Source organism: Giraffa tippelskirchi, chromosome 10 (assembly GCF_054371585.1).
Source record: "Giraffa tippelskirchi isolate mGirTip1 chromosome 10, T2T-mGirTip1v1.2.pri, whole genome shotgun sequence".
Taxonomy (NCBI): Eukaryota; Metazoa; Chordata; class Mammalia; order Artiodactyla; family Giraffidae; genus Giraffa; species Giraffa tippelskirchi.
The window spans coordinates 64,007,074-64,033,790 of record NC_137284.1 but is presented as its reverse complement, the minus strand read 5'-3'; the positions used below and the strand labels follow the sequence as shown (position 1 = coordinate 64,033,790).

General features: G+C 44.5%; 1 protein-coding gene across 3 annotated transcripts in view; it reads right to left on the bottom strand.

The window, feature by feature from the left end:
• Positions 1–26,717, bottom strand: part of NXPH1 (neurexophilin 1) — a 469,360-nt gene that overhangs the window by 330,995 nt on the left and 111,648 nt on the right. The window contains exons 1-2 of one of the 3 annotated variants that reach the window (XM_081531715.1): positions 17,226–17,680; positions 16,207–16,370 (exon numbers count right to left, since the gene is read on the bottom strand). The exons of 1 other annotated variant lie outside the window; for it this stretch is intronic. In XM_081531715.1, the coding sequence (XP_081387841.1) occupies positions 16,207–16,260 (54 nt within the window). In that variant the 5' untranslated portion in view covers positions 16,261–16,370; positions 17,226–17,680. Of the gene's footprint in view, positions 1–16,206; positions 16,371–17,225; positions 17,681–26,717 lie in introns of those variants that run through there. One more of the 3 variants, XM_081531714.1, reaches the window with a different exon arrangement.

The window sequence follows — 26,717 nt, the reverse complement described above, 5'->3', positions numbered from 1 at the left end:
TTGTTACAGTGAGTCTATTTCTTAGAGTTAACACTGGTAATATTCAGTCTCTGGGCCCTGGACCAAAGCAATTCTCCATGCAGGTACCACCCTGCAAGACCTGTGTGTGGCTAATAATCCAGTCCTTTTCTATCTGCTTTTTCCATGACTGTATAGTACAAATATTTTAAATGTTACCAGATTTTTAAATAAAGAGTATGGGATACATTCCATGGAGCACATTATGGTAGTGAACTCTGTTTACCCAAGTTCATGAAGACCCTGAATGTCCCATAGAAACAGAGCATAAAAGATGGGAATGATTTTCTTGTCTATTCAACAATATTTCCTAATCATAAGCCTTTCATAAAGACTTGTAATCAACCTTTCTCAGCCATTGAAGATTAAGTTGTATATAAGATGACCATATAATTTATTATCTACACCAAAACACTAGTGAAAGTAGTGAGAAGGTATTTTTGATATAGATGATAGGCATAAAACAAGACTGCCTCAAGCAAATGGGTATATTATCATCTTTGTTTTATGACCTTGGTCATTGAATATTCATAATGTATCTACTCAGAGAATACTCATGACTAACACACTTTACAATTTAAAATAACAGTTGGGAGTTTTTGAAACAGAGAGATCTCAATTCATTATTCAAAAAGCAACATAATCTCCCAAAGACAAGAAAACTTGTGATGACATTGGTCTGCTCATCTTACCAAAAATAATTTGTTCAGCTCAAGGTTAGTAAGAAAAAGGAACTCCTACTGCTGCTGATAAAGCCATCTGTGCTTCGGAAACGGCTGACAGGTGCCTCCAGAAGAAGCAATCAAAAGTCATTAACGATCAAAATCATGACAATTAAATACAAGGATCTATCAGAGTCTTATTATCCACATTTCAAGGAAAAGAATTCAAACACCATCTCTCTCAAAAGAGCAGTTACTTTACTTTCTAAGTCCATTGGTTGCACTCTGTTATGAAGGTTCTCAAACCTCATTTCCTGACTGACCTACAAGGAAAGGAACAGCAATAATAATTAGAATAAGCTTGAGCCCTCAAAATTTTTCAAAAGCACATTCTTCTCTCATCGCAGATTTTTCAGCCCGACTGTATTCTGGGAAGATTTGGCATTTTTAAAAGTTCAAAGTTGAAAGCCTACATTCTATAAATAAATCTACAATGAAATGCTAGAAGGTTTATTTCTGATCTCTTATTTCACAAACTAGGAACTAAGGGTAAAAATATTGGGTCATAAAATGCTTAAAAAGTAGATTACTAGAAACTAATAGAATACATTATTATCTATTGAGCCAATGATGGGTCAAATGGCATTTTGAATCCTTGCAGAGAATATGAATATGACCTTCATGTATACCATTTACAGAAAGCAATTTTATTTACATTTTTAAATCCACATAAAGGTGAAGGATGATACTGCTGCAAAATGGAACATTTCATTTTTTTGCCCCAAGGCATAACTGAGCTCTCCCAAGGTCAAATGTAGTACAAGACTGAAATGAAGCCAGACTCTCTACCCTCATCTCATGCCAGAGGGCTTCCGCTTTGGGCAGGAACATCTTGGATCTACTTTTATTCTTTAGAAATAGAAAATTTCCTAAATTCAACATAGACTGAGTAATTTTATAAAATATTTTGGGAGTATTTTTCTATTTTACTTTTAAATCACATATCCAAGCCACAGTAAAAATGCCTATGCTAAGCTAGTTAAAGGTTTGGGGCTATCTTGACTGTAAGGTATTAAGCTAGACCAGTTTTTAAAACTTTCTTAGTTTGCACAAATGTGCAAAGATTTTGCTTATAAAATAATATGGGAAATAATATAGGTTTGCATCCTCTGCTGTACCTGACCAGCTGTCAGAAAAACAGGACTCTCAATGATAAAAGCCATAAGAAAAACTAGAGTATATGCCTCATTAATACATGTGGTTGCATGCGTGTGTGTGCTAAGTTACTTCAGTCTTGTCTGACTCTTTGGGACTCTATGGACTGTAATCCTCCAGGATGCTCTGTCCATGGGATTCTCCAGGCAAGAGTGCTGGAGTGGGTTGCCATGTCCTTCTCTAGGGGATCTTCCCGACCCAGGGATCAAACCCACCTCTCTTGCATTGTCTCCTGCACTGCAGGTGGATTCTTTACCACTGAGCCACTGAGGAAGCCCAATGATATTAACAGTACCTCATTGATATTAACGGTAGCCAGGGAACTAAATTTTTAAAAATGCAATGCAGGGGGGGGAGCGAGGGTAAAAAAATAAATAAAAATAAAAATAAAAAAGCAATGCAAAAACCAGGCACAGTGCTTGGCTCAGGGTGTAAACAAGAAAGGAGATTTTATCTTTTGCAGTCATCTCCACACCTTCCTCACTCTCAAGTCAAATCCAAGACACAAAATACTGTCTCTTTGTAGGAACCCTTCCTGGGTACCCAGAACAATGCCTTGGAAGAAGGCATATGGCAGCCTACAGGAGATATTTTGAGCAGCATATGGGACGGGTGCTGTCTCTCATCCCACTAAACTATTCCATCTAGTACTTCTGAGGGGGTTAATGTGCTACCACATCCAAGCGTGCAGCTAGAATGAACTTCAGAGCAGAAAAGCAGCTTGTATCCCCTGTCCAGACGTCCTTGGACTTTAAAACCCAGTGGGCTGTACATTTGCATTACCTTGTATGCAAATTTTAAAAGAATGTCAAGTGTTAAAAGTAAATAAAAGCAAGTAGTGTCCAAAAATTAATCAATACTTAAAATTAGATCTTAATAACTGTCCACAGTGCTTGCCACCTAAAATTAAAACATCACAAGAATTCTCATTTCAATTGGGCAGTCTGTTCTTTTCTATAAACACTTGGATAGTTGTTGTAGAAATGGCAATTTGCTTTTGTTTTAATCACAATGGTTATTGTCCCCATTAAATTCATAAGGCTTACTGGGCAGCCCTGGGCGAACTATCCAGCAGTCAACCAGCTACAAGAGGGCAACAAAAGATGAGCTCGGTCTTAGGGTCGAGATGTGTGTCATCCCTGGAATAGATGTGCTGGGAGCGTGGGAACCTGGTTCATAAACCTTTCCCTCCTCCTTCTTTCTTTACTATTGATTTGCCCCTGCCATGTGCCAGCCACCTTTCTAAGCTCTCTGTAGCACATTATTGAGGTTAATACTCAATAACAACTCTGTGGAGCAGGAGGTAGTGTTAGCATCATTTTACAGATTAGGTAATTAAGATTTGAGAAGTTAAAAAGTTTGTCCAAGGTCATAAAATTAAGAAAATACCTTGTCATTCTCTTTTCTTCTATTGGGGCTTTCCTGATGGCTCAGATGATAAAGAATCTGCCTGCAATGCAGGAGACCCAGGTTCACTCCCTGAGTCGGGAAGATTTCCTAGAGAAGAGAATGGCAACCCACTCCAGTATTCTTGCCTAGAGAACTCCATGGACAGAGGAATCTGGTGGGCTACAGTCCAGGGGGTCACAAAGAGTCAGACACCACAAAGCAATTAACACTCTCACTTTTTCACTTTCTCCCAATAAGTGTTTTATCAATACCTTTTCCCTTAAGAATTGAAGTGAGAGATAAGGGAAGGGAGAGAAAGGAAGAAGAGAGATCTGAATTGACTGAACAGGGCCTATTTTCTCTCTCCTGTGGCCAAGTCTTCTCTGGACCAGGAAGTCCCCTACTTTCTCATCATAACTCTTCCGTTCCTACCATGAATTCAGTGTTGACATTGCACAGATGCCAGGATATCATCCACCTAGCTTGCAGTAGTGGTCTCTGGGAGCATATCAGCCATCTTTGGGTGTGTCGATTTTCTGTTAAAACTTCTTATTTTTTTCAGCATTTGTCTGGGGGGCGGAGGGGGGAAACCATCAATCTGAGAAATATGCAAATCCATCTGGCCACACATTAATTAGAGCTGTTCTAATTGTGAAGGATTTCAGTCAAGAATGCAAGGCAGGATTAAACATCTCAGGCCAAATCATTCACTTTTCCTGCTTTCACACTCCAGAGGCTTTCAGCCTGAGAGCAGAGCTGCAGATCCGGAAACGGTGCTCAGCTCACACGTGCTGCTGCCAGATCTGCTTTAGTTTGATAATGGCTAGAGATGGTGGCTGCCTCTGGTACAGCTATTCATAACTCTGCCTTATTAAACCCAAAGAAGTAAGGTTAAAAATCTAACACAAGGCACTCATCATTCAATTACATATTTCTTGTGAAAGAGGCAAAAACTCTGCCATGTTCTGCAAAATCTCGACATCAACAGCAATTAAGTTTCACATCAAGACCAGAGAAATACTACACTAACTACACATGAATAACGTCTTTTCATATGCAGTGGTTTGCATCTTTCTCTGCATTTAATTCTGAAAGACAATAAATGATGGTGTCCTGGTACAAAAAACTATTCACAAACTAATTGTAAAAAATATGTGAGTAAAGGTATTTTATATTTCCAATTTCAGAGACCATGTAGTCGGTCCTATTACCAACACCGTGGCTGCTTCAACAACAAATCACAACTCATCATTCTACAGTTCAGTTTTAGAATCAAACCTGGGATTAATTGTGGCATTTTCATTGAAAGCTTCTCAAACAAAAAATATAATGAATCTCATGTAATCCAACACATGTTTTAAAGAGTATTCTATCAAATATTGAGCAGCATTAGCAATGCATGTAGATGATTGGAAAACTAGAGAATTGTTTCTCATTTAGAGATATTAACACAGGAGTCTAGTGGCCATTTTTACAAGGAGAAAAAAAAAGTATGACTATTCTAGAAGTTTACCCAGTAAACTCCGAGTGAAGTGGGGGGAAGGAGGAAGAAGATTTTGAAAATGTCACTATGCTTTCACGCTGTGTATAATTAAATTCTCAGTTCAATAAGGTAGGAGGAAAAAAAATGTTTCATTCCCCAAATGAAATGCACAGTAAGGAAAAAAATATCCATAGTGGGGCTTATGGCTTGTCTTTGAGATCATAAACCAAGTAACAGATTAAAGAAAAATGTCATCTTTAATATATGTTTGGAGGGAAAAAAGAATGAGGATCTCTTGTTTTTCTAAATTTTGCCCACATGAATGAAAAACAAGAAGAGATTTATTTTAATAATTTCATTATATTCAAAAGTCTATTTTTATGAAATTTGATGCTAACTTAAAACAAACTGCATAGAGCAGTGCAGTATCAGGCACTAGATTCCATTTTCTCATTCAAAAATACATATAGAATATCCAGTTATACAGTGCCAATAAGTATATTGTTGATCATTTTTTTTAATTTATTTATTTTAGTTGGGGGCTAATTACTTAACAATATTGTAGTGGTTTTTGCCATACATTGACATGAATCAGCCATGGGTTTACATGTGTTCCCCATCCTGAACACCCCTCCCACCTCCCTTGTTGATCATTTTAAACAAAACAAAAATGCAATGTTGGAGGGTATTTTGTGTGTGTGTGTATGTGTGTTTGTGTGTGTGTGTGTGTGTAACTTCATGGTAACTCATGGATCTCTTTGCAACCTACTAAGTCAATAAGTGCATCTTTCCTAAAATTTCAATTATGTACTTCGATGTTGCCTTTGAACCTTATAATCAGTTTCAAAACTGTCCAAGTACATAAAAGAAGAAGCAGCCTTAGAACTAGCACATCAGCGAACAAAGGTGAACAATAAATTTCCATCACATTGTCAAACTCACTCAAAACAAATATTTCACCAAACCATTTAAAACTACTGATTGCACACCAAACCTGACTTTATATTCTTCCTATTTTAAATGGATGTGATTTTTTACAAGGGCTTCACAAGTAAGAGCTTGTGAATGTAAAGCAGTCCATTAATTTTATATAAGCTGTTTTATATACCTGTGGGCCTCTAATAGCATTCAGCTACAAGGTTACAAGGAGAAGTATCATTTTCCAAAGTTCTGTTGGAGAGGTTGGCATATATATACTTCACAAAATTCCAGCTATTGTGCCAATAGCTCTTCCTCACCCAAGCTGTGTTCATTCTACAGCTGAAAATACTGACGTAAACAGGACGACAGTGCAGTATCAGGTACTATATCCCTGTCAAGGAAATGGTACTGTCAGACTCAAGTTGGAATTTCAAGTCCAACGACTTACAAAAAGAAAAGAATTCCCCATTATAATTTTCCATGGACTCCTTCAAAGAGTATATGTACAGATGTATACCAAGTCTTGTTCTTACATGTGTAAGTGTATTTAACCTGTACATAGAAAAGGCTCTTCTAAGCCAGGACCTTTTCACAAGACTTTCTATCATAATCTTTCTGGAAATAATTTATCTTAGAGAAGGAAATCTGTGCCTCCTTCCTTTTAGCCCAAGACTGTCAGTTTTATTAATATTCCTGTTGATGTATAGCATGATGTCTCTATGCTGGCTCTGGAAGGCCCTATTACTCTGTTTGTAAATGTGCGATGTGATGGGTCAGAGGCAGCAAGAAGCAGAAAAATGCGGGGCTTTCTTTGTAGCTGTGTCCAGCTAGCTGCTCAGCTCCCCACATCATACTACAACTTTGCCATGTTTAGCCTAGTATGTATTTCCAGCGAGTGGTTTGCCTGGCCTTTTTTTCCACTAAGTTAGTACAAGCTAATAAAGATGTCTTTCACTTGACTGGGATCTCTCCTTAACTATATCCATGACTATGGGATAGGGTCTGGTTTCATAAATACAGTCTTTTACCAGACTTGAGAAAAGTAAATTAAAGGGATATTTCTGTTAATATCAAAGCAGACTTATTACCACAATATAAGCACTTCCTTAATTTTCCCTTCTCGGTAGGCTATATAAATATAAATAAACAGGTCCGCCACTGGATTTATGCTACATACATCTCACAGAGTTTAATTATAAAGCCTCTGAAAATGAAGATGGTGGGGGAAAAGATGCCAATAAATCATAGAGTCCTGGTATTGTGCTGGCTGGCTGTCTCTGCCCGCAAGGAAGCAAAGACACTGAGTAGTCACAATATACCATGAAAGGCTGGGCTCTGAAGAAAAGAAAATCCCAGAGGAGAAGGATAGTATTATTATTCAGTGACTGGAAGGAAGGCTACAATTTTAAATTTTGTTCTTATCAATGTTATTATAAATGTCACTATAATTATCATAGTTTTACTGCAATTAAGGAGGTGGAGTTAGAGGTTTCTTTTAAGGGCTGCTCCCTATCTTCTCTGCAGCACTGATGTGCTAAACAAGGGAAGGCCGGTCAGATGAAGACCAGCACTCAAACGCAGACACACACACACACACACACACACCCCTCACTTTAAAGAACAGTGAAGACACTTGTACAGGAATACAAGTTTTATCCCAGCAAGGGCCTACCAGAAATGTCAGGCAACTCCTGAGAGTGAGAAAGACTGTGCCGTGGAGTGAGGGCTCCACAAAGGAAGAGAAATGAGGAAACGCTATGCAATCTACTAGGCAGGACCCTCAACAGTTCAGCGACTTCAGTGAGCGCATGTGGGGCCCACTCCCACTCCTGGAAAACTGCACCTGGCTGGCCTGCAGGCAAAAGGCCAGCATCTCACCTGGAGTAAGAAGAGGCCGTTCTCACTGGGCCCTCGAGAATACCCTGGAGGCGTTATGCTTAAACCTTCTCTTCCCTTTCTATTCAATTTCCGACCTCTCTTCGCCTCCAGATTCGTTCTCCTCTCACGGGTTTCCATTTTTTCCAAGCTGGCTTCTCACACGGGTTGATGGAGCACTACCTGCCAGACCGCTGCTCCTTTAATACTGCGGGGATTTGCAGAATCGGGCGTCCAGAAAGGGCTGACTCTGACGCAAGGGGCGAGAGCAAAGGACTGAACTTCCCCGCCAACCTTCGCCTTTGACACAGCGAACCCCTAGCGCCAACGCTCGGTACTCTCCGGCTTATTTCTGGACGAAATCAACGTGTGACCGCCGCCGAGGAGGAACTGCGCGCACTTTAAGTGACCGCGGTGTCCGCTCTGGAGCGCTGTGGAAGGCCCCGGGGGAGTGTGCAACAGCAGCTGGAGCAAGGGGGCGAGGGGAGGGGAAGAAGAAGAGGGATGACGGCTGTGTATCCGTGTTTGAGGGGCTAGGGTTGGTGGGATGTTTGTTTTGCTAAGTAAACAAGGACAAATTACCCCTCTTCCCATCCTGGATCTAATGATGATAGATTCCACGCTGCTTCAGGCCCCACGCCGGGGAGCCTAACCACGGAAAATAATGAGGCTACATCCCCATTCGTCTGCATTAAAGGCAAGCCAGGCACTTTCGATAGCAAATATATCGATTCCCTTGCTCGGTCCGAGGCTTCTCCTGCTCTCCGTGAATAATTATTGCTCCTTTGTAAATTCATAATAATTAGGACCCCTCGCCCCACCCCAACCCTCGCTGCTTTTTAAAGGCGCACATCCCTGAGGGGGACTTGAGGGCCTCAGCCATGCTCCCCGCAGGTGGGAGATAGTGCGGGAATCACTTTTCCCCACTTGGTTTTACTCTTTCGAGATAGTTGATTCTCTTCCTACTACCTCAGTTTCCTTGTCTGTCAAAAGAGGCTTTTACATTGTTAAAGGCACTTACAGCTTTACCTCACTGGATTCGCGTTTCTGTTTGGGAGGAGGGCTAGATTCAACAAACTGTGTGAGGGAAGAGGGGCAGGGGAGGAGAAAGTGGAGTAAAAGAAGGATTCATCTTCTTGGGGACAAATTCTGTGGCAAACACGTGACGCCGCAACCTGGGAGGGGGCGGGAGAAGGGGTGCTAATGAGAGGACCTCAAGAAACCTCGGGGACCTAGCGATCGGAGCTTCAGTTCATTTCAGTTCAGTTCAGCTTAGTGAACTGGGAGGGGGAGGCGGGTCGTTAAGGTCGCGACTGGGCGGTAGCATGGAGTCCGCGGAAAGCGCCACTCTGCTTGCAGGGGCCGAGCCTGCGAGGCGGCTGGGAGCTAGGCCGGGCTGCTGGCCCCCGGTGGGGCGGAGCCTGTGGCGCTGTCCGCGGTGCTGAAGAATCGCTCTGCGGGCCGCGCTTGCCCAGCCGCAGGCCGCCGGCCACCGCCCCATTCCCTCTCCGCTCTGCGGCCTCCCTTCGGAGAACCGCTGCAGTTCTGCCTGCTACCCCAGGGGCAGCGAAGCTCGACAGCGTCGACGAGGAGCTCCCCAGATGCCACGCTTTGCTGTGAGGGCTTGGGGTCCAGATACGAGAGGGCTGCACCTGTGTTTTCATAAACCCTTTGGGACTGCTGGAGGTCACCTGAAGCTAAAAGCAGACAATAGAGCGCGCAGCTGTGAAGGCGGGGATTCCAATTGGGCAACTTCCCCGGCGTGAACACTCCGAGGCTTCGGTCGGAAGACTGAGATTCCGAGACGAGGGTACGAAGCCTACGTCGAAGGAAGTTTCTCGCTTCTAACTGTAGAAGACTACTTGAATCGGCCTTGAAAATCAGTGGTGGGAAGGGGGTCTGAGACGTAGGGCGGAATGTGTCAGGAGGACTCCCGCTCCCTCCGGTGGGGCGAAGGCGCCCAGCCTCTCTCTGCGCCCCTCGAGCCGCTGATTCGGATCCTTCCCGTCAGAATCCATTACGGTGGCGGGGATGATGGGGGAGACCCGGCCAGAGTCAGGTTCCGCAGGGACGAGCCGAGTCCCCAGGAGCCAGTTTCTAAGGAAACACTAGGTTTTTATAAGCAGCGATTTGTCTTATTGTAGGAGATAGAAACGGTCCAAGAAAAGCCTCACGGTTTCCCATTCTCATGCAGATGAATCGGTGAGCTCAGGCTGCGGCCTGCCTATCCCTCTCCCAATCGTATTTCCGGCTTGCGCAAGTAAAAAGCCCTCATTAATTTAAAGGAAGTAGGAACCAGAGAAGGTTTTCGCTAGCCGCGGCGAGAGAGGCACTTGCTGTACTCTGGCAGTTCCCGAGACCCCACAGCTGGCGCACACCAACGCCCCCGCTTCGGGGGCCGCCTTGCCTTCCAATACCCCGAGCCCCCGGCCAGACGCCAAGGATCTTTCTATGACAAAGGGGTCCCGAGAAAGGGAAGTCTCTCCACCCCACCCCCACCCACGCCCTGCCAGCCCCCACCTCGGTAGTAAACAAAATATACTAGGGAAAACTGTTTACAGAGGAAGTAATTAGGTTTTCAGCCCGCAGCTGAATCGCGGCGAGCTCATTAGAAGTTTAAACAACAGCCAGCAACCCGCGAGGGTAAGACAGCAAACTTGGAAAATGCGCACACGCGCTCCTGGGCGCGCAAAGGAGCTTGAAGAAGCCGCCGGTATATATCATCTCAATAAAAAGCCACTCTTGGAAAGCTTGCATAGTAATTGAGACGGGCGCTCTTTCCTGATCTGGGTTGGCATTTTCTCATCTTGAGCTGACAGAGCCAACTCAGGAAATTGCCAGTAATATTCATCTGGGGAGCACTTTCATTAAACGTAATTCATTCGACTTTCACAATAAATTGAGTGACACCCTTACAGCGGAACCTTTTTATCCTTGATTAAGTGCTTGCCAAGCTTTGGTTCCCACTTTATTGTCACATTCCTTCAAGCGGAGTCGTCAACATGCCAATCGGCAGCAGAAAAATGCGCGCGCGCCGTGTTTACCAAGCTCCGGGAGGGGTTAGTGCTGACTTAAGAGAAAAAGCTGGTCGCGAGCTTTAGCAGCGGATAAATCAAGATCACAACTTCCTGCAAACAGTCGGCAGGACAGGCTAGAAGAATGTAGGGGGAGGCGAGAGAGCAGACCCGACTGGCCACCCAGCGGCTCCTGGAAGTCGCTGACCGGACGGCCTGACTCGCCTACCTCTCCCTATTAATTTAAATGGTGAGGACTCGTTAAGGTCTTGGAATGAGATCTGAAGCTCTTAAAGCACAGAGTTGCTTTAAGGGAACTTTCCTGAATCGAATCAAACCTAGATATTTTCTTTAAAAAAAAAAAAATCTGAAAGAAGGTACACTTCCTAACTAGTCACTTGAGAGCAGACAAACTTTCACAGCTTCCATCAGTTTTCTCTACGGCCAGAAGAGTGCAAGGAGGAGGATTCCCTTTTGATATCAAGGATTCCCTCAATACCACCGCCAGGACAGTCAAACTCACTGAGAGCTTTTCAGACTCCAGAATCCCAAACAAGGCTGACAAGTACCTGGGTATTTCAGAACTAGGTGAAACCAAGAAGGCATCCCTCTGCCAATGCCTGGCCCCTTCTCCCCCACCCCTTATAAAAACCAAAGAAGCCCAGAAAATTGCTTATTTGAAAAGGCAATATCCAAATGCTTTCATCACTCAAATGCCCTCTTGAAAATATTGTCGCTGGTGGTTATTACCGGAACAATACTGTCAATTTCTCTAGTCTACAGGAAATCTTCCCTCAGATAGAAAAGTAAGACAGTGGGCACCTATCTCAAAAAAAAAAAAAAAAAAATCAACCATTTCCCTGCCACCTGATATATTTTTCACCCAGACAACACTTTCATTAAGGAGGAAATAGCCATCAACAATTTGAAGCCAAATGGAAATCAACTTCACACAAAGAGCCACGAACTTAATGGCTTTCTGGGAAAATATTGCTGAGGAAGTTGGAGCAATTCTAGTTCTCTCCTTCTAATACTGAAAGCGGTTTCCCCAAAGCTGTCACTGGAAGGCCCCAGACCACTCTCATCCTCCTGGAAGTGAGCAGAAGTGCGACCAGCCAAGCGCTTTCCATGCACCCAGGGAGCTGTTTTGCTGATCAGTGGAGAGTTGAATATTTCAGGGAAATATCTGGAATAGTAACACCTTCTCCTCTTACAGAGCCCTAGAACAGGTCTTGAGACTGATGAATTCTCATTTTGTGCTGCTGGGGCATAGGCTCCTTCACAAAGCTAGCAAAGCTAGGTTTAATCTCGTATAGGGAAGGCTCAGCTAGGGCAGAAGAGTCAGGAAATTCAGTGGAACTGGGTAACTTACAGTACTGCCTCCAAGAACTGGCCTTAACAGAGAACACTGAACAGCCGCTGTGAGTGGTTAATGGGCTTCTCTTTTCAGGAATAAGCTGAAATTAATTAAAATGTTCAGTGGGCAGCTGGCTTAATTTTCAAAGGATGGGAAATACATATATCTAGTCCAAAGGATAAGCATTGGTGGTCTCTTTTCTGCTAATTTTCCCTTAGTTTCCACATTTCTTAACAGCCATCTTCATAAAGATTGGAATTCACCCAAACAGTCTGGCTTTTAACAGTGTAGAGGTAGCATTCCATAAACATATTAACCACAGTTTAACCTCTATTAAACAACTGGCATGGAATTCATATTTTAAAGATACCCTAAATTCGAGGGAATAGACAATCAGAATGGTTTTTTAAGGACAAGTTTTAGAAAGAACTTTCAATTTTTTGCCCTTCTTGGTTAAAAAGCAACTAGATCATTAGCAAATTTATTTCCTAGAAGAAATGGTGGAAACTAAATTGAGAGGACAAGGGAACTCTTCTCAGAATAGACTATGGATATTTGACTTGATCACAGTAACATCATTCAACCTCTGGTCAGAATCTTGGGATTCAGTTTCTGAGTAAATTTTTTGTTAACATGCCCTGGGAGTGCTCATTAGACTTAATTCTTGACTCTGAAAATTGTCACAGGTGACCCCCAAGCAGGACCCCTCTGACTTTTGCTGGGAGGTGCCCTCCCTGTGTGCCCATACCTGTCCTTCAGCTCACAACTCAACGTAGGACCCACCCCCATTCTTCACAGTCAGAAACCACATTTCCCTAGATTATTCAGTATGTGCTTCAATTCTGTTAAAATGCTATTGTCTGTTACCCCATTATATCATACTGAAAATATTCTGGAATCAGTCCAGAACTGACAGGAGAATAAAGATCGCAGGACTTTTTTATTTTTAACAAGTATTGTTACACTATAGGTTCCTCTCCTGCTGACTTCAGATTTTTAAATCTGCAATTCAATAACATTCAGTAAACAGAAGACTTCCTTGCCTCTATTTAAAAAAAAAAAAAGATTTCCCACTTGCCTGCATTTATGGCTGGAGTTAACCCTGTGGTGACTTTTGAGTATCTTAGCTAATATGCTTCAGAAGGTAACTTTGCAGATACATTTCTAATTAACTTCCCATTGCAGTAGTACTAAAATAAGCTTCTCATTTGAAACAGGACAGACTGATCTCTCAAAACACAAAAAGACTCAAAATATTCAACCTAGAACAGACATTCAAAGAATCCTGGACCATGAAACATACTCTGAGAACATTCACCTAAATACAAGCAGGGAACTGTGGCTTAAATATGGAACACTGAGCTGCTGGTTAGAGAACTATTTTTCATTTTCAATAAATCTCCCCAAATTTGGGAGTATTTAAGGCATATCTCTCTATATAAGCAGAAGCCTAAATATTGTTGTACAGGAGATACCTAAACAAATCCTACTACTCAAACATAATGTGTGATTATTTCTTGGGAAATATAACTGGGTTTCGAGGGTCTTAAAGAGAAAGGTGCACTGTAATATCACCTATGAGACAAGGTACAAACAGTGCCCCTGTCACTTAACTTGTTGTGTGAGTCCATAAAGACACACAAAAAATTACTCATTAAACTCCTCCCTGGATTGTGTCAATTCAAGGGGAAAAATTAAATTATGTTTATGCCACCCCTGACTTTTTGGAGTGTAAATTGAAGCATTTCCTGACAACCTGCAGGCATCTATTGCAGTTTCCTACAGAGGTCTGGGCTGTTGTGGGGTGTGACTACTAAGAAATGATAAATTCAGTTATTGTACCTGCTATTTAATAAAATAAATGGAGAGAGAAGCTTTGACCACTTATCGGTCCACCTCATTGCCCTAGAGGTTTAATCAAGGGTTTCCTCTTATTTACTTGCCTAAAGCCATCCTGTTCTGACTGCCCAACTCACCCTTCTAAATTCATCTTCATGGGAAAAATCAGCTTCTTGCTCCTCTAGGAAAACAGCTCCGGATTTTGCCGACAAATAACCATGGGACTACAATCCCTGGAAACACTGCTTGGGTCACAGCCACCAGCCTTTTGTTTTTCGTGGTGCGTCTGGTTTCTAATCCCCGACACACAAAACAACTTTAGATCCAAGAGAAAAAGAATGGACTTCTAAATCGCCTTCTCTATTTTATTGTTCACATTTTGTATGGTTTTGAGTGAAACTGGAAAAATTGTCTCCTTTCTCTGTGTTGCCAAAAGGCATTCAGGTAATGAAGTCTGTAACTAAACGGTAATTGAATCAGCATAATTTGCACACTGAATGGTTTTCAAATGCTCCCAGTTTACAATTAAAGGAGAATTAATGCGCTTGTTGTTGAGAACGCAGAGCATTAGAATAAATCCAGCACTGTTGTTGTAATGAGTGGAAAACGGTTTAACTGCCAACAAACACATTTAAAATTTAACACAACGTATTGATTTCACTTCTGCTTTTGATAGATTATTTTCCAGACTATCGAAATACTTGCTCCAAGCAATAAACTGCACCACAACCGCGAGCTTTTGCCGTGCGTGCATGAGCACAGTTCAAGGACGGAGGAACAGTCCGGAGGTTCAGGTCTTGCGTAAAGGTATGCAGAGGGCAGGAGGGTTTCCATGGCCAAGGGAATCCTTCATATTCCCCCTCTGTCGCTTTCACTTTGCGGTCCCTCCCCTTCCTTTCAATACACAATTCCTGGGTTTCCTTAGGCCAAACTTTCTGCCTTGCATCTCTAAGCTCTCAATGTCAGAGGGTTTACTGGACACAGGTGGGGGCAAGATGGATTGAAGATGAGAAATGGGAAGGACACTTTTTGCATTCTGTCTGCGTTCCAGCCGGGGAAGTCACAGACTTTCGGTGACGGAGTCAGAAAGGCCGTTCTTTAGGATTGGCTGCCCCAGCTTTCACCTGTTTACCCCAAGGTGTCCTGTAGGCGAGGACACTGACGCGCAGCGCCCTCTGGCGTCCGCGGCTGCCATGATCAGGCGATAAAGGTGCAAAGACAGACGCTGAGGCTTCTTGGATTCAAGCTGAAATACCCTCACATTCATATTCACACACGTATACTTACACACTCATTAGCATCCAGAGAGTTCACGCGACTAGCAGCCCTGAAGTCACAGGCACCAAGACAACGGCTGGGAAACGCTCTCTATTGCAGGGATAGCAGCCCTTTTGCACCCAGGATGGTGGATTCTGAAGCCCTTGGGATTAAGGAATGGCAGTACTCACTCCATTCACTACTCAACCCATCGGGCCTCCCCAGTGCTTCTTGCCCCCAGAGCCCACCGTGTGCTCCTGCGGCCCAGAGGTGGGTTACGGAGTGCCGTGCCCTGGGCACACAACTTCACCAGCAGGATAAGATTGTCCCTGGCCCTCCCTGAAGCCAGACCCCAGAAACTGTGCTCTGGGTCTTGGCTCCAAGCGGTGCCCACAGCTACCAAACTACCCAACCACCACCACCACGACAGAGTGCTTCCCTCTAAGCACCCGTCCCATGACACCCCAGTTCCAACAGTGTGCAAAGTCCCATGACACCCCAGTTCCAACAGTGTGCAAAGTCCAGACCCCAGAAAACTCGGCTCCGGGAGGACTAGGCAGTATTTGCTCCCTGGTGACAAGGTCTGCCACTCCCTAATAAGGGGCTCAGCACTGGAACTGGGGAATTAGTGGAAAGGAGAGACTGGGAGGAGAGGGAGGGGGAGCCTTTATACATTTGCTGGAGCAACTTGGACCTAACTCTGTCTGAACGCTTGTGGTGTTCCTATCTGACAGCTATACTTGCCCCGTCTGAACCCCGCAAGCCCAACAAAGTTGCCCGCACTTTTCCGTGCCTCATCTCCAAGCTGGGGGTTAGGCGGATGGATTTACCTTCAAAGCCTCTGGATAAACTGCTGAGAGTTCCCTGTCTTCCACCCCTTCTCTTTGCCATCTCTCCCCATAAAGCATCCCGTCCAGCTATCTCCGCGGCTTCTGGGTGTCTAGGGCACCCTGGTCGCGATTTAGAATCAGGCACAGGAGAGGGTGTACCGGAGCAGGAAACCCCAGAAAATCCCACAGGGATACGGAGACCAGCTTGCCAAAGTTGTCCCAAAACCGTCGCTAGGAACGCCGCTCCCGCTTTACTGACGGCCTCACCCTCCTCCCGCGCGCGCCCAGTTGCCTGGCCTCGCAACCAGGGTGGGATCGAGGGGGCGCGGGATTGGCAGCGACTTACCAAGTAGACGGTGGGCTGCAGGAGGAGAAGCACGTACCAGCACGCAGCCTGCATCCTCCCGCGTCTCAAACTTCCTCGGCGGTGCCTTCGCTGAGTCTTTGTTCTTTCACAAACATAGATCCACCTGACATCCACTTTACAGAGCCAGGAGCGCTCTCAGCAGCCTAGATACAAATGAAATTAGACATCCCATGACCACGCGAGCAAGGTTAGGCTTGGCGACCAAGCGGGGAAAGGGGGTCGTGGCGCGAGGGGTGGACCAAAAAACCTGGAGGTGGGGGAGGCAGGAGAAATGCAAAAGCGAGTAAATCCAGTGCCTGAAACCCGAGAGCGCGCCGTCGTCCGCAGGCAGGCGGGTAGGAGGGTTGGAGGTGGAGGGGTTCCTAGCGCCCTACGCTTCTCCGGTGCGAGTTCCCAGGCGGTGGAGCCGGGCTGTGACGGGGCACACACAGCCGCGTGCAGGCTGGTTCAGAGCCCAAGCGTCTCTGTCAGCGAGACCTGCCGGTGTTTGATGGCCGGGCGGCTCGGACTAAAGGCGGCGGCTGGTTCTTCGCCAGCCCTGGCAGTGCTCACACACATCCACACCAGCAGAGAGAGACGGAGAGAGAAAGAGAGAGGGAGAGCGAGCGAGCGAGACTGAGCGAGGGGGGCGTGGGGAGAAGACGGGGTAGGTAGAGCTGACCAGGATTAGGTGCCGGGTATCTCCGCGCGTTTGGTGCGGTGGGGGTGGGAAAAGGGAATGCAATTTGTATACAGGAGAGCCAGGCTCAGTTTACCCATTCGAGCGCCGGGTACACGCAGAGATAACACGCGCATACACACGTACTACTTTTTTCGAGGCAAGGGGCACAGCCAGTTGCTAACTTCTAGAGCGGAAGCCTGCCCGAGTCTGTAAGGGTCACCGCCAGGCGCACGCCGTCTCCCAACCAGTGGCTCTCCTCGCCGCCCCTTCGTGCTGCCCCACCACCCCACCCCAAGATATCCCCCACATCTGGACTGTGAAAGCGAAGGGTACGTACCGCACAGGACTGGGGGCGAATATAGCGAGCAGGGACCGCTCTGGGAAGGCTCCATGGAGGAGCTAGCTACTCGGGCCTGGCGTCTCCGGCGCCCCGGACTTGCCCTCCCTGGCGCTTCATTTCCATGCTCCGGCGCGGACCGGCCCTGCTGCCTCGTTCACCTTCGGCAGAGTCGGCGTCCCAGTGCCCGGGTCGCGCTCAGGATTGGTTCCTCGGGAGCCTAGGCTTGGCACAGTTGGATTCGCGGTGCAGGAAACTTAAGAGGCAAGAGAGGGAGGGGGAAGTAGAGGAGGAAAGAGAGGAAGGGAGAAAGGGAGGGAGAAATGGAGGGAGGGTGAGAAGCGAATGCGCCGGGCTCCGGCACCGGAGGGAGGACGGGACTGCCCGCGCTGGCTCTGGGACGAGCAGTATAGGCGCCCTGCTTCCCGAGGCTGCCGAAGGACGGTAGAAGTGACTTCAGGGGAAGAGACTGGGCAAGTCCTCAGGACTTGAACTTGAGAGATAAGACACTGGCCTTTTGGAAGAAAAAAAAAAGCCACACAGCAGGCGCAAGCAGTCGGAGTTTCTGAGGAAGGGGTGGGGCGGCCAGAGCCTGTAGGATCCTGGCTCATCCGCGGCTGCACCTCTCCCCGCGACACGGAGAAGCCCGAAAGCCACTTCGGAACGGAGTCGCGGGCTCTGTCCACGGTCCTGCCCGACCACTGGGGGACGCTCTGGAGCGCGCGGGCGTTCTTGGCGCCGGTGCCCCGGTGCTTTCTCCGCAGGTTCGCAGCTTGGCTCGCCTACCTTTCTGACTCAGGCAATGACATCGGCACGTGGGTGAACGACTCCTCAGAGACCAATTAGCACCCCGTGAACACTGATCCCGCTCCCAGGCTCTCGGAGGGCCGGGCCCGCTGGGAGAAGTGGCTCTCACAGTGTCTCTGGTGGCCGCAGTGCCCCCTTCCCTCCGGGGGGCTTGAGGAGGACTGCGACTGCCAGAGGAGTGGCGGGAAGCGTAGTGGGGCGGTGCGGGGGGCGGGGATGGGCGCAGGAGGGTGCAGGTCTGCCCGGCCCACCTGGAGCGCCTAAGCGACGCACCGAGGACCTGTAGCTGGGAGACCCGGGACCTGGGCGCTGCGGACCGCCAGCCATTCAGCGCGCGACCGCCAAAAGGACTGGACGACCTTGCGCTCCACTCCTCGTCGCGGGCTGGGCAAGCGAGAGGAAGGGGTGGGGGGTGGTCTGGGAGTGGAGGTGGGGTGATGGAGAAAGCTTCGAGCGTTTGCCACTTCCCTCGCTGCTAATACCTCTTCCTCAACCAGTATTTCCCAGTCTCCGACTCTGCTCTGACTCCCATTGTCACTGTTTTTCGTCATTATCTCCCTTGCTGTCTCTACTCTCACGATTTTTTCTGTCTCTTCTGTTTTTCTTGTACTCTATGCCTGTCCCTCGGTGTCTTTCTACCCCTTTCTGTGTCTCTCTCAGGATTTCTGATTCTCTCCTCTTCTGTATATGTGTCTCTACCTCACCCTCACAATTCCCTCTCAAGCCTTGTCCTCATTTTCTCCCCTTCACCCTGTCCATCACACTACCTTCAGGCCAGCTTCGACCATGTCCTGTGACATCCTAGGACCAGGCGCTCTCTTGCCAGTGGGGCTGCCAGCACCTCCTCAACGGATCCAGACTCGGTCCACTAGTCCAAGTGCGGCTAGGGACATTTTTCTTCCTCTTACCTCACCTGCTACCTCTCCAAGCCTACCCTTCACTAGTGCCTGGCCTGGAAAGGTGCACTCTGAAGGATAACAGTTTGATGTAAGTGTTGGTTTGAAATTTACCTTAGGAACCTTAGTTAGTGACCATCAAAATGGAATCGTGATTCTTAATGAGTCTTGGATTGTTATTTCCTGGAGTGTGGCTGTTGCATGCCTCGGGCTCTGTGTTCCCGCTCAGGTCAGTCAGGGCCCAGACGCAGTGTACCCTCTACACAAGAGGTATCCCAGGACTACAGGTTGAGTTCCCCTGGGGAAAGCTGGTAACCCCTCACCCCCCAAAACAGCAGTGACAATCAGCAGAACTACCCTTTCCTAGAGCAAACCAGAAGGAGGCTCACTGAGACCTTGTCCTGGAATCAGGCCTCTAATTTAGATCCCTGCTGTACAACATACCTGCCAGGCACTTCCAGGCCTACACTCCCCCTTCCAAGCTAAAAATAGCTCTTTAAAGAGCAAGTTCTTCTACTCTGGGAAGTTGTACACTGCCTCTGTGACCTCTTGGAATTCATTGGGGCATATGCAGAGTAAAGTGGTGAAGCACATTTCTAATTGGGACTCTGAAAATGCACTTTCAAAAAAGATACACATTTATATATAGCATAGTTGCAATGTTATCTTGGCTATCTTCACTTACTAGGTTTTTCATGTTCTTAAAAAGTTTAAAGAAGAAAAATAAGCACCCATATTTGAGGCTGTAGGGTCAGAGTAGGGCAAAGGAGGCTTTGTCTGATTCCCCCTTTGGGATTCGGCAGCCATCCTAAAATTGACTCCCACTTGTTTATTAGCTCCTGGACCCTCCCCTGCTAGAACGTGGAGCTCGAGTGCCTCTGCCTGCCTCTGTCCACAAGCTCAAGTTCAGTGCCCTCAGTACTGAGCTTGCATCTGACCTTTGGGAAAAACAAGAAAGAATCAGGTCAGCTTTGGGATATAAGTTCTTTTTCTAAACATTACTTCAAAAACATTCTGCCTCCAGTGCCATTTAGCCTTAAAAAATTACTGCTTGTGAAATAGAAAGAAGATCAAGGATCTTAAAATCTCTTTCTGAATGGGACTGATTATTTAAGAAAAGCACCACAGGCACCTAGTAATGGGAAGTGGTCTGACACTTTGTTCTATGACACAGGGTGCCAAAGAGCTTTTTATGGTAATGATCTGAAACCTTCTGCCCTGACATTCAACTCTCATGGATCCTATAAGACTCCTGGCCTGGGATATGAAACAACAGTGGTTTGTCATTTTTTGTCTCTTTGTAGGAATCTTCATTTGCTATAGTACTCAACCAGAAAAGGACACTAAGCTAAGAAACACTGAAAAACTTATTATTGTTTCTGTTAAACCTCTCCAATTTTAATAAGATAACACTGGTGGGGGTGAGGGTAAGGGAGACAAGGATGGCTGGTTCACCCTTCTTTCCTACCACTTGCTTTAAAAGAACTAAAATCATGGTTCTCGTACATTCTTCTGTTGAAAGTCATATCCTATGCTAAAATGCACTCTTGAATTCATCCACAATCTGCCTTACAAGGGTGGAACAAAAGTATGATTATCCTTAAGGAATATAGTATTCATGCCCTTTTTTTTTTCAGACTTTAGTCATGTTGAGAATCCTTTCAGAAGTCATTCTCTAAATTTTGTGTGATGCAACCTGATATACATATAAACAGCATGAATTATAGCCACAGTAAAACACAGTTCCCTGCCCCTGGCTTTTTCCCAAGTCTATCTGATCCAATCTGAAATGAATATTATAAAGCAATAATATATATTTATCTCCAAGAAATATATTTTTAGAAGAACTAAAATGGGCTGACCTCAAAAAGGAAACAATGATATTAAACAATTTCCCTGATAATTAAAACCAGAACAAATTAAAATTAGAATTCATCTGAAATAAACTGATAATCCTGTTAACTGTAATTAGCTGTTTTGGTTGATTTGTTTTGGTTCATTTGTATGATTCTCTTTTTCTGAGGGGGAGAAGGAAGACAGGAGTTAAAAGTTTGAATTATCTTGGGGCTGGGTAGAAGAGAGAGAGAGATTAACATTTGGTTCAATGAAACTCTGCTCTAAAATGAACCTGTCTTAAAAATGCATGAATACCATCATCTTTTACCCAAATCCAAGTAAATATGTTGTCATGAATCACCCAGCTATAGTCCTGCTTAAGCTTCAGGCCAAACTGTATCACTTTGTACATAGTAAGTCCAGTGTACCTATTTTTTCCCCTAATAGTGCTACAAACTTAGAAAGCATATATTATCCATCTGCCTTGACCTGGTATTCATCTGTGGCATGACCTTGGGAAAGTACTTGAAGATTCCCCTGGCCTCAAAGAAATGAAAGTGAAAGTGTTAGTCGCTTGTCATGCTCCACTCTTTGTAACCCCATAGGCTGTAGTCCACCAGGCTCTTCTATCCATGGAAATCTACAGGCAAGAATACTGGAGTAGGTTGCCATTCCCTTCTTCCGGGATCTTTCTGACCCAGCAATTGAACCCGGGTCTCCTGCATTGTAGGCAGATTCTTTACCCCTACACCACCTGGGAAGCCTGGCCTCAAAACCCTCCCCTATATAACGAGGAAGTAGGGTTAAATGATGTCTGAAGCACCTTCCGGTTCTAAAATAACTTTATTCTGTTTCTGTATGATAAAATATGAAGCCATCTCAGGTTTAAAAAATTTACTTCACAAATAACAATTTTATAATGCATTATGATTTTCAAAGATATTAATAATTTAAAAGAATATATTCTGTTCAGTGTATTTCAAAGATTTTAAGTCTAGTGTGTTTGTAGGCTTAAGGCCTTTTGGGGCTTTTCTTTTCTGCCTCATCCTCATACCCTTTCTTCTAGGTCAAAGGTCAGCTCTATTGCATTAATTACACAATTTTTTCATATAAATTGTTCTGCACATGTTTTTGATGTCATTGATTTATGAGACTCTACACTGAGAGTGGCACCTTTATTATACATATGAATATTTGTTTAAAAGACTCAAAGTCATTTCCACTACTTTTGACATTCCTGAATGTCACTCAGAACAATTAAACACCCCCAGGCCTCTCCACACCCAAAGCTATTTCGCTAATGGAAGGAAGTATCATTTGCAAAGTGATTTGATATTTGAATGTAGTAGAATTTGGCTAATAACTATGAGGCATGTGTGCTAAATTACCTTTATAGGGATGCTTTAATAACAAGATCACTGGACTAAAGAGAAAATAGCCATCAAGCTCTAGAATTAAAAAATAAAAATAAAATAAAAGGACTCAAAAAGCTTTAAGTAGAAGGCATTTTCTTTTTTAGAGGTAATTTATATGCTCAGTCTTTGTATCCATATTTCATCTATTCTGCGAGGTGAGGACACAAGGTTCTCAAAGGTAGGGTAGTTTTAATTACACTCACAGACTTTAAAAAGAGAATAAACACAATAAGAGAAACTGAAGAAAATCAGCATTAAAAAGGCAGTTGGTTGTAAAAGATGGGAAGATTGGAGTCATCGCCTAAAAATAGTAATTAAAATTTTTAAAAATACTGTGACTAAGCAAACCTTTGCATTATAATCTAATTACAGAAACTCTTCATGGTGGGCCCTCCTGAGATTGTTAATTGCCAGTTCCCGAAAGCTGAATCAGTAAAGATAAAGAACTTGATAACCAATGTTCTGTTAATAAAGTGAAATACAGCATATGCTTTCAGCCAGGAAGAACAGTAGGACTCTGAACCACGTAGAGATGGAAGAAATTATGAGGAAAAAACTGCAACCCCTGTGGTTACCTGAAAATCAGAAGCAATTCTGAAAAGTGCATATTTCATCTCCATAATCTAAAGTACATGTATATTTTGAAACACATGTTTTTTCAGCTTTCTTTCTGATTTGGCAATATAAAGACAGAACTTAAAAATAAGGTGATTCATACAGGCAGGGAACAAATGGTTCCTTCAGCTCTAAGATCAAAATGATAAGAATGCCTTGGATTAGACAGCTTTTGGATGCAAAAACTCTCAGTTTCCCTTTTTAACATCAAATTAATGAAAACAACTACACCAGAATTTCACCATAATTAACTTCAAGGTGATGCCATAAAAATCACATCATGTTACATTTTTCTGCTTCTCCTGGGTCTAATAATAAAATGCTTTTTGATAAAATCCAAAGCAAAATGGTCTAACATCAAATTCTGTATTAAACTGGGAGCAACATGCTCCATAGTTTCAATAGGATTACGATGCCTACCATTTACTGAGTGCTAGGGACCATACCCTGGCTTTTATTTACATTATCTGTTGCTTCCCTAGTGATTCTGTGAGCATCAATCTGCAATTTAGTTTTAAAAGGAAACCTCTCAGATTAGATAAGATCTCAGTCTTCATACCAGTTTCCTGTGGAGGCCAACTTCAATCTCAGCATCCTTGGATCATTCATTCCCATTCCCTCCATCTTGTAAGTCTCTTCTCTCCTCAGTACCACCACTCTCTCTCCAAATTTTTCAACTAATAATCCTCTAATCATTCCTTCTCAGATTGAAAGCAAAAGTGTTAGTCACTCAGTTGTGTCTGACTCTTTGTGACCCCATGGACTGCAGCCCATCAGGCTCCTCTGTCCACGGAATTCTCCAGGCAAGAATTCTGGAGTGGGTGGCCATTTCCTTCCCCAAGGGATCTTCCCCACCCAGGGATTGAACCTAGGTCTCCCACATTGCAGGCAGACTCTTTACCAATGAAGCCATCAAGGAAGCTTCTTCTCAGATTATCTACATGCAGTTCATCTCAGGGCTCCATCTGTAACTCTCTTTTTCTCTTTTCACTCTGATTAGACAATTCTTCCTATTTCCACAGTTTCATTTATTGCTTGACACTCAATGACCAACAGGTTCATAAATCCAGCTCTGATGTTTTTCTTGACCCAACTATTCAATTGTCTGTATGTCCATTTAGATGTACTAGAGATGCTTAGAATTACATGCCTAAGCCGAATGCATTGTATCACTATGTTACATGAGTATCCTGTTAGTTGTTGGGATAGATTCTGGAATTCCCTACTAATAATATGATTAAATACAATTAAGATACATGCCCTTTGCCAAGTGACCTCACAGTGAAACGGAGGAATACACCTCTCCATATGTGCGTGTTTTTGTTTTTTTCCTCTTTCCTTTCTTTCTTTTTTCCCTTACTTCCTGGGAAATCCCTCCTTAGGATTTCTTTTAATCCTAATCAGACCCTTCAGGAGGTACAGCATGTTCTTACCTGATCCTCTAGCCACCAGAACAGCAGACACCAGGTAAAAGCTGCATCCTTCAGTCCTGAAGGATGGGTCCTGAAATGCGTAAACACATGAAGCAGACCAGACCCTGATTTGTGATCTGGATCACAGCCACCAAAGCTGATTTTGTAGCCTCTCGAAGGTCCAAAAGTAAGAAATAAATGTTTGTTGCTTAACCATCAGTATTTGGGGATTATTTGTTTTACAGAATTTTCATGGCCAAAGCTGACTACTTGGTGACACCACTACTTTACTGGAAAACCTAAGAACTAGACTTCTTTTGCCATCTTTTTGTTTCCTACACATCAAAAATAAAATTACCAGCACCTCTCAATTTTTCACCTAATTATCTCTCATGTCTCTCCTCCTCCGTTTCTGCTTCTACTGCTGACTCTTTTTCCTATCATCAGTCACCTGGTCTATGGCAGTGGTCTTCTAATTGAACTCACTCTTTTGAGTTTCTGCCTCCATACAGATGCCCTCCTCCATGCTACCTGAACTACAAAGCTACAGCAAACATGTGTTCGCATCACAGATCCATTGAAACCTCACAGCTTCCCACTGCTTACAGAACCAAGTCAGACTCCTCAGCTCAGCACAAAAGTCTGCTTTTGAGCTGGCCCCTCTCCACTCGCCTATCTTCAGCTCCTGCCTGGTCCCTGCTTGACTATATACCTTACATTCATTAGTTACAGGATCCTTAGAGCTTCCAGATACACAACTGTAAGTCTCAACCTGGGGCCTCTGCACCTTCTTCCCTTTGCTTTGAATGCTCTCAATTCAACCCAGGTGATGCTAGTGGTAAAGAACCTGCCTGCCAATGCAGGAGACATAAAGAGATGCAGGTCCAATCCTTGGGTCAGGAAGCTCCCCTGGAGAAGGAAATGGCAACCCCCTCCAGTATTCTTGCCTGGAGAATCCCATGGACAGAGGAGCCTGGCGGGCTATGGTCCATAGGGTCAAAAGAGTCGGACACAACTGAAGCAACTAAGCAAGCCATTCAACCTCTAGGTGAACTGTTAATCTCCCTACATACCTCTGCTCAGAGACTACCTTTCATCCTCTCCACTTTTCTCAGAGATCCATGCACAAAACTTACTATTGATCATTTACACCATGCTGTTTAAATCTTCTCTCCTGGACCCTGTCATTCACTTTTGTACCCCTTGCCTTACCTTGAACTGGATTGAGCTGAACTTTCAGCCACATTTGGAAAGCACAGTGTCTAGAAAACAGCCGAGTGTCCCTCTTGCAAGAAAGCACATCAGAAGCTCTGCAGTAGCAACTCTTCATCTATGAAGTGCTCAAATAGTGCATAATTAGAAAAGGTTTCAGACAAATCTTAGCCTGGTGAAATGAGTAAAAGGAACAGAACAAGGGTGGGAGGCGTAGGTCAGAAGAAGCTCCCTCACCCTTAAACACCCTCAAATATTCTTCTCAGAATTAGGGGCTAATGAGAAATTTAGCCTGAATGGATTACTCTATGACTGACCCTTCACATTCATTAACTCTTCTCATTTCCAGGGCCAAGAAGGACATGGTACCAAAAAGTCCCCAGATGTCCCTAAATTCTAGTTTCATCCTGCATAAGTGCAGTGCAAATCCTGTATCACATTCTAGTACCATCAGACCCTGCCTTACCCCTCCACCTTCAGCACCAGGTAAAAGAGGGAAGGTGGTAGAGAGAAGGGAGCTCAAGAAAGGAATGTGAACACCATGATCATAACTACCACCAACTCTGGATCTGGTAAATGGGATTTAGACCCATTAATAATAATAGGACTCTAGGCTTGATGATTCTGTGCTTCTGAATGAATCTTTTTGGTAGAAGGGAGAACTGGTCAAGGAAAAAAAAACAACACTAACACTTTCTCTTATCACAGTTACATTCCCAATACCATAGACGCCTGTGGTTCCTGGTTCATGATCTCTGAGGTCTCATTAAGTACTCGAATCATATTTTCATCCCTCCATTGATAGGACTCTAAAGTAACCTGTAGCCTACATTTAAGTAAATTCAATAGCCTTCCTCAATTTTTATATCATCAGTTCTCTACAAAATCATATGAGGTTTAAAGGCTGTGTGCAAAGAAAACTTGGGTGCTACTAATGAAATTAGAGTAGCTGTGAATAGGGTTTTGTGAGTATGCTGGGAGGGCGTTGGGAGTATTGATAAGTTTACTCTTACACAGAGAGTGCCAGACACCAGTAGGGCATTTGAATGACAATATCTAAATGACAAAACCTTCCTTTCCAGGTTTCTTTCCAGCCTCTCTGACTATTCTTTTTGTCTCCTACACTGGTTCCTCTAACTCTCTAAAAACTATCAATTTTCTGTTTCAAGCCCTCCTCCCCCTTTAACCTAAACTACAGCCTAAGGTCTTCCGCTACCAGAGGGTATTGTCACTCAAATGTCCTACTGTTATCTGGCACTCAATGTATTAACACAAGAGTAAACTGACCAATATTCCCAA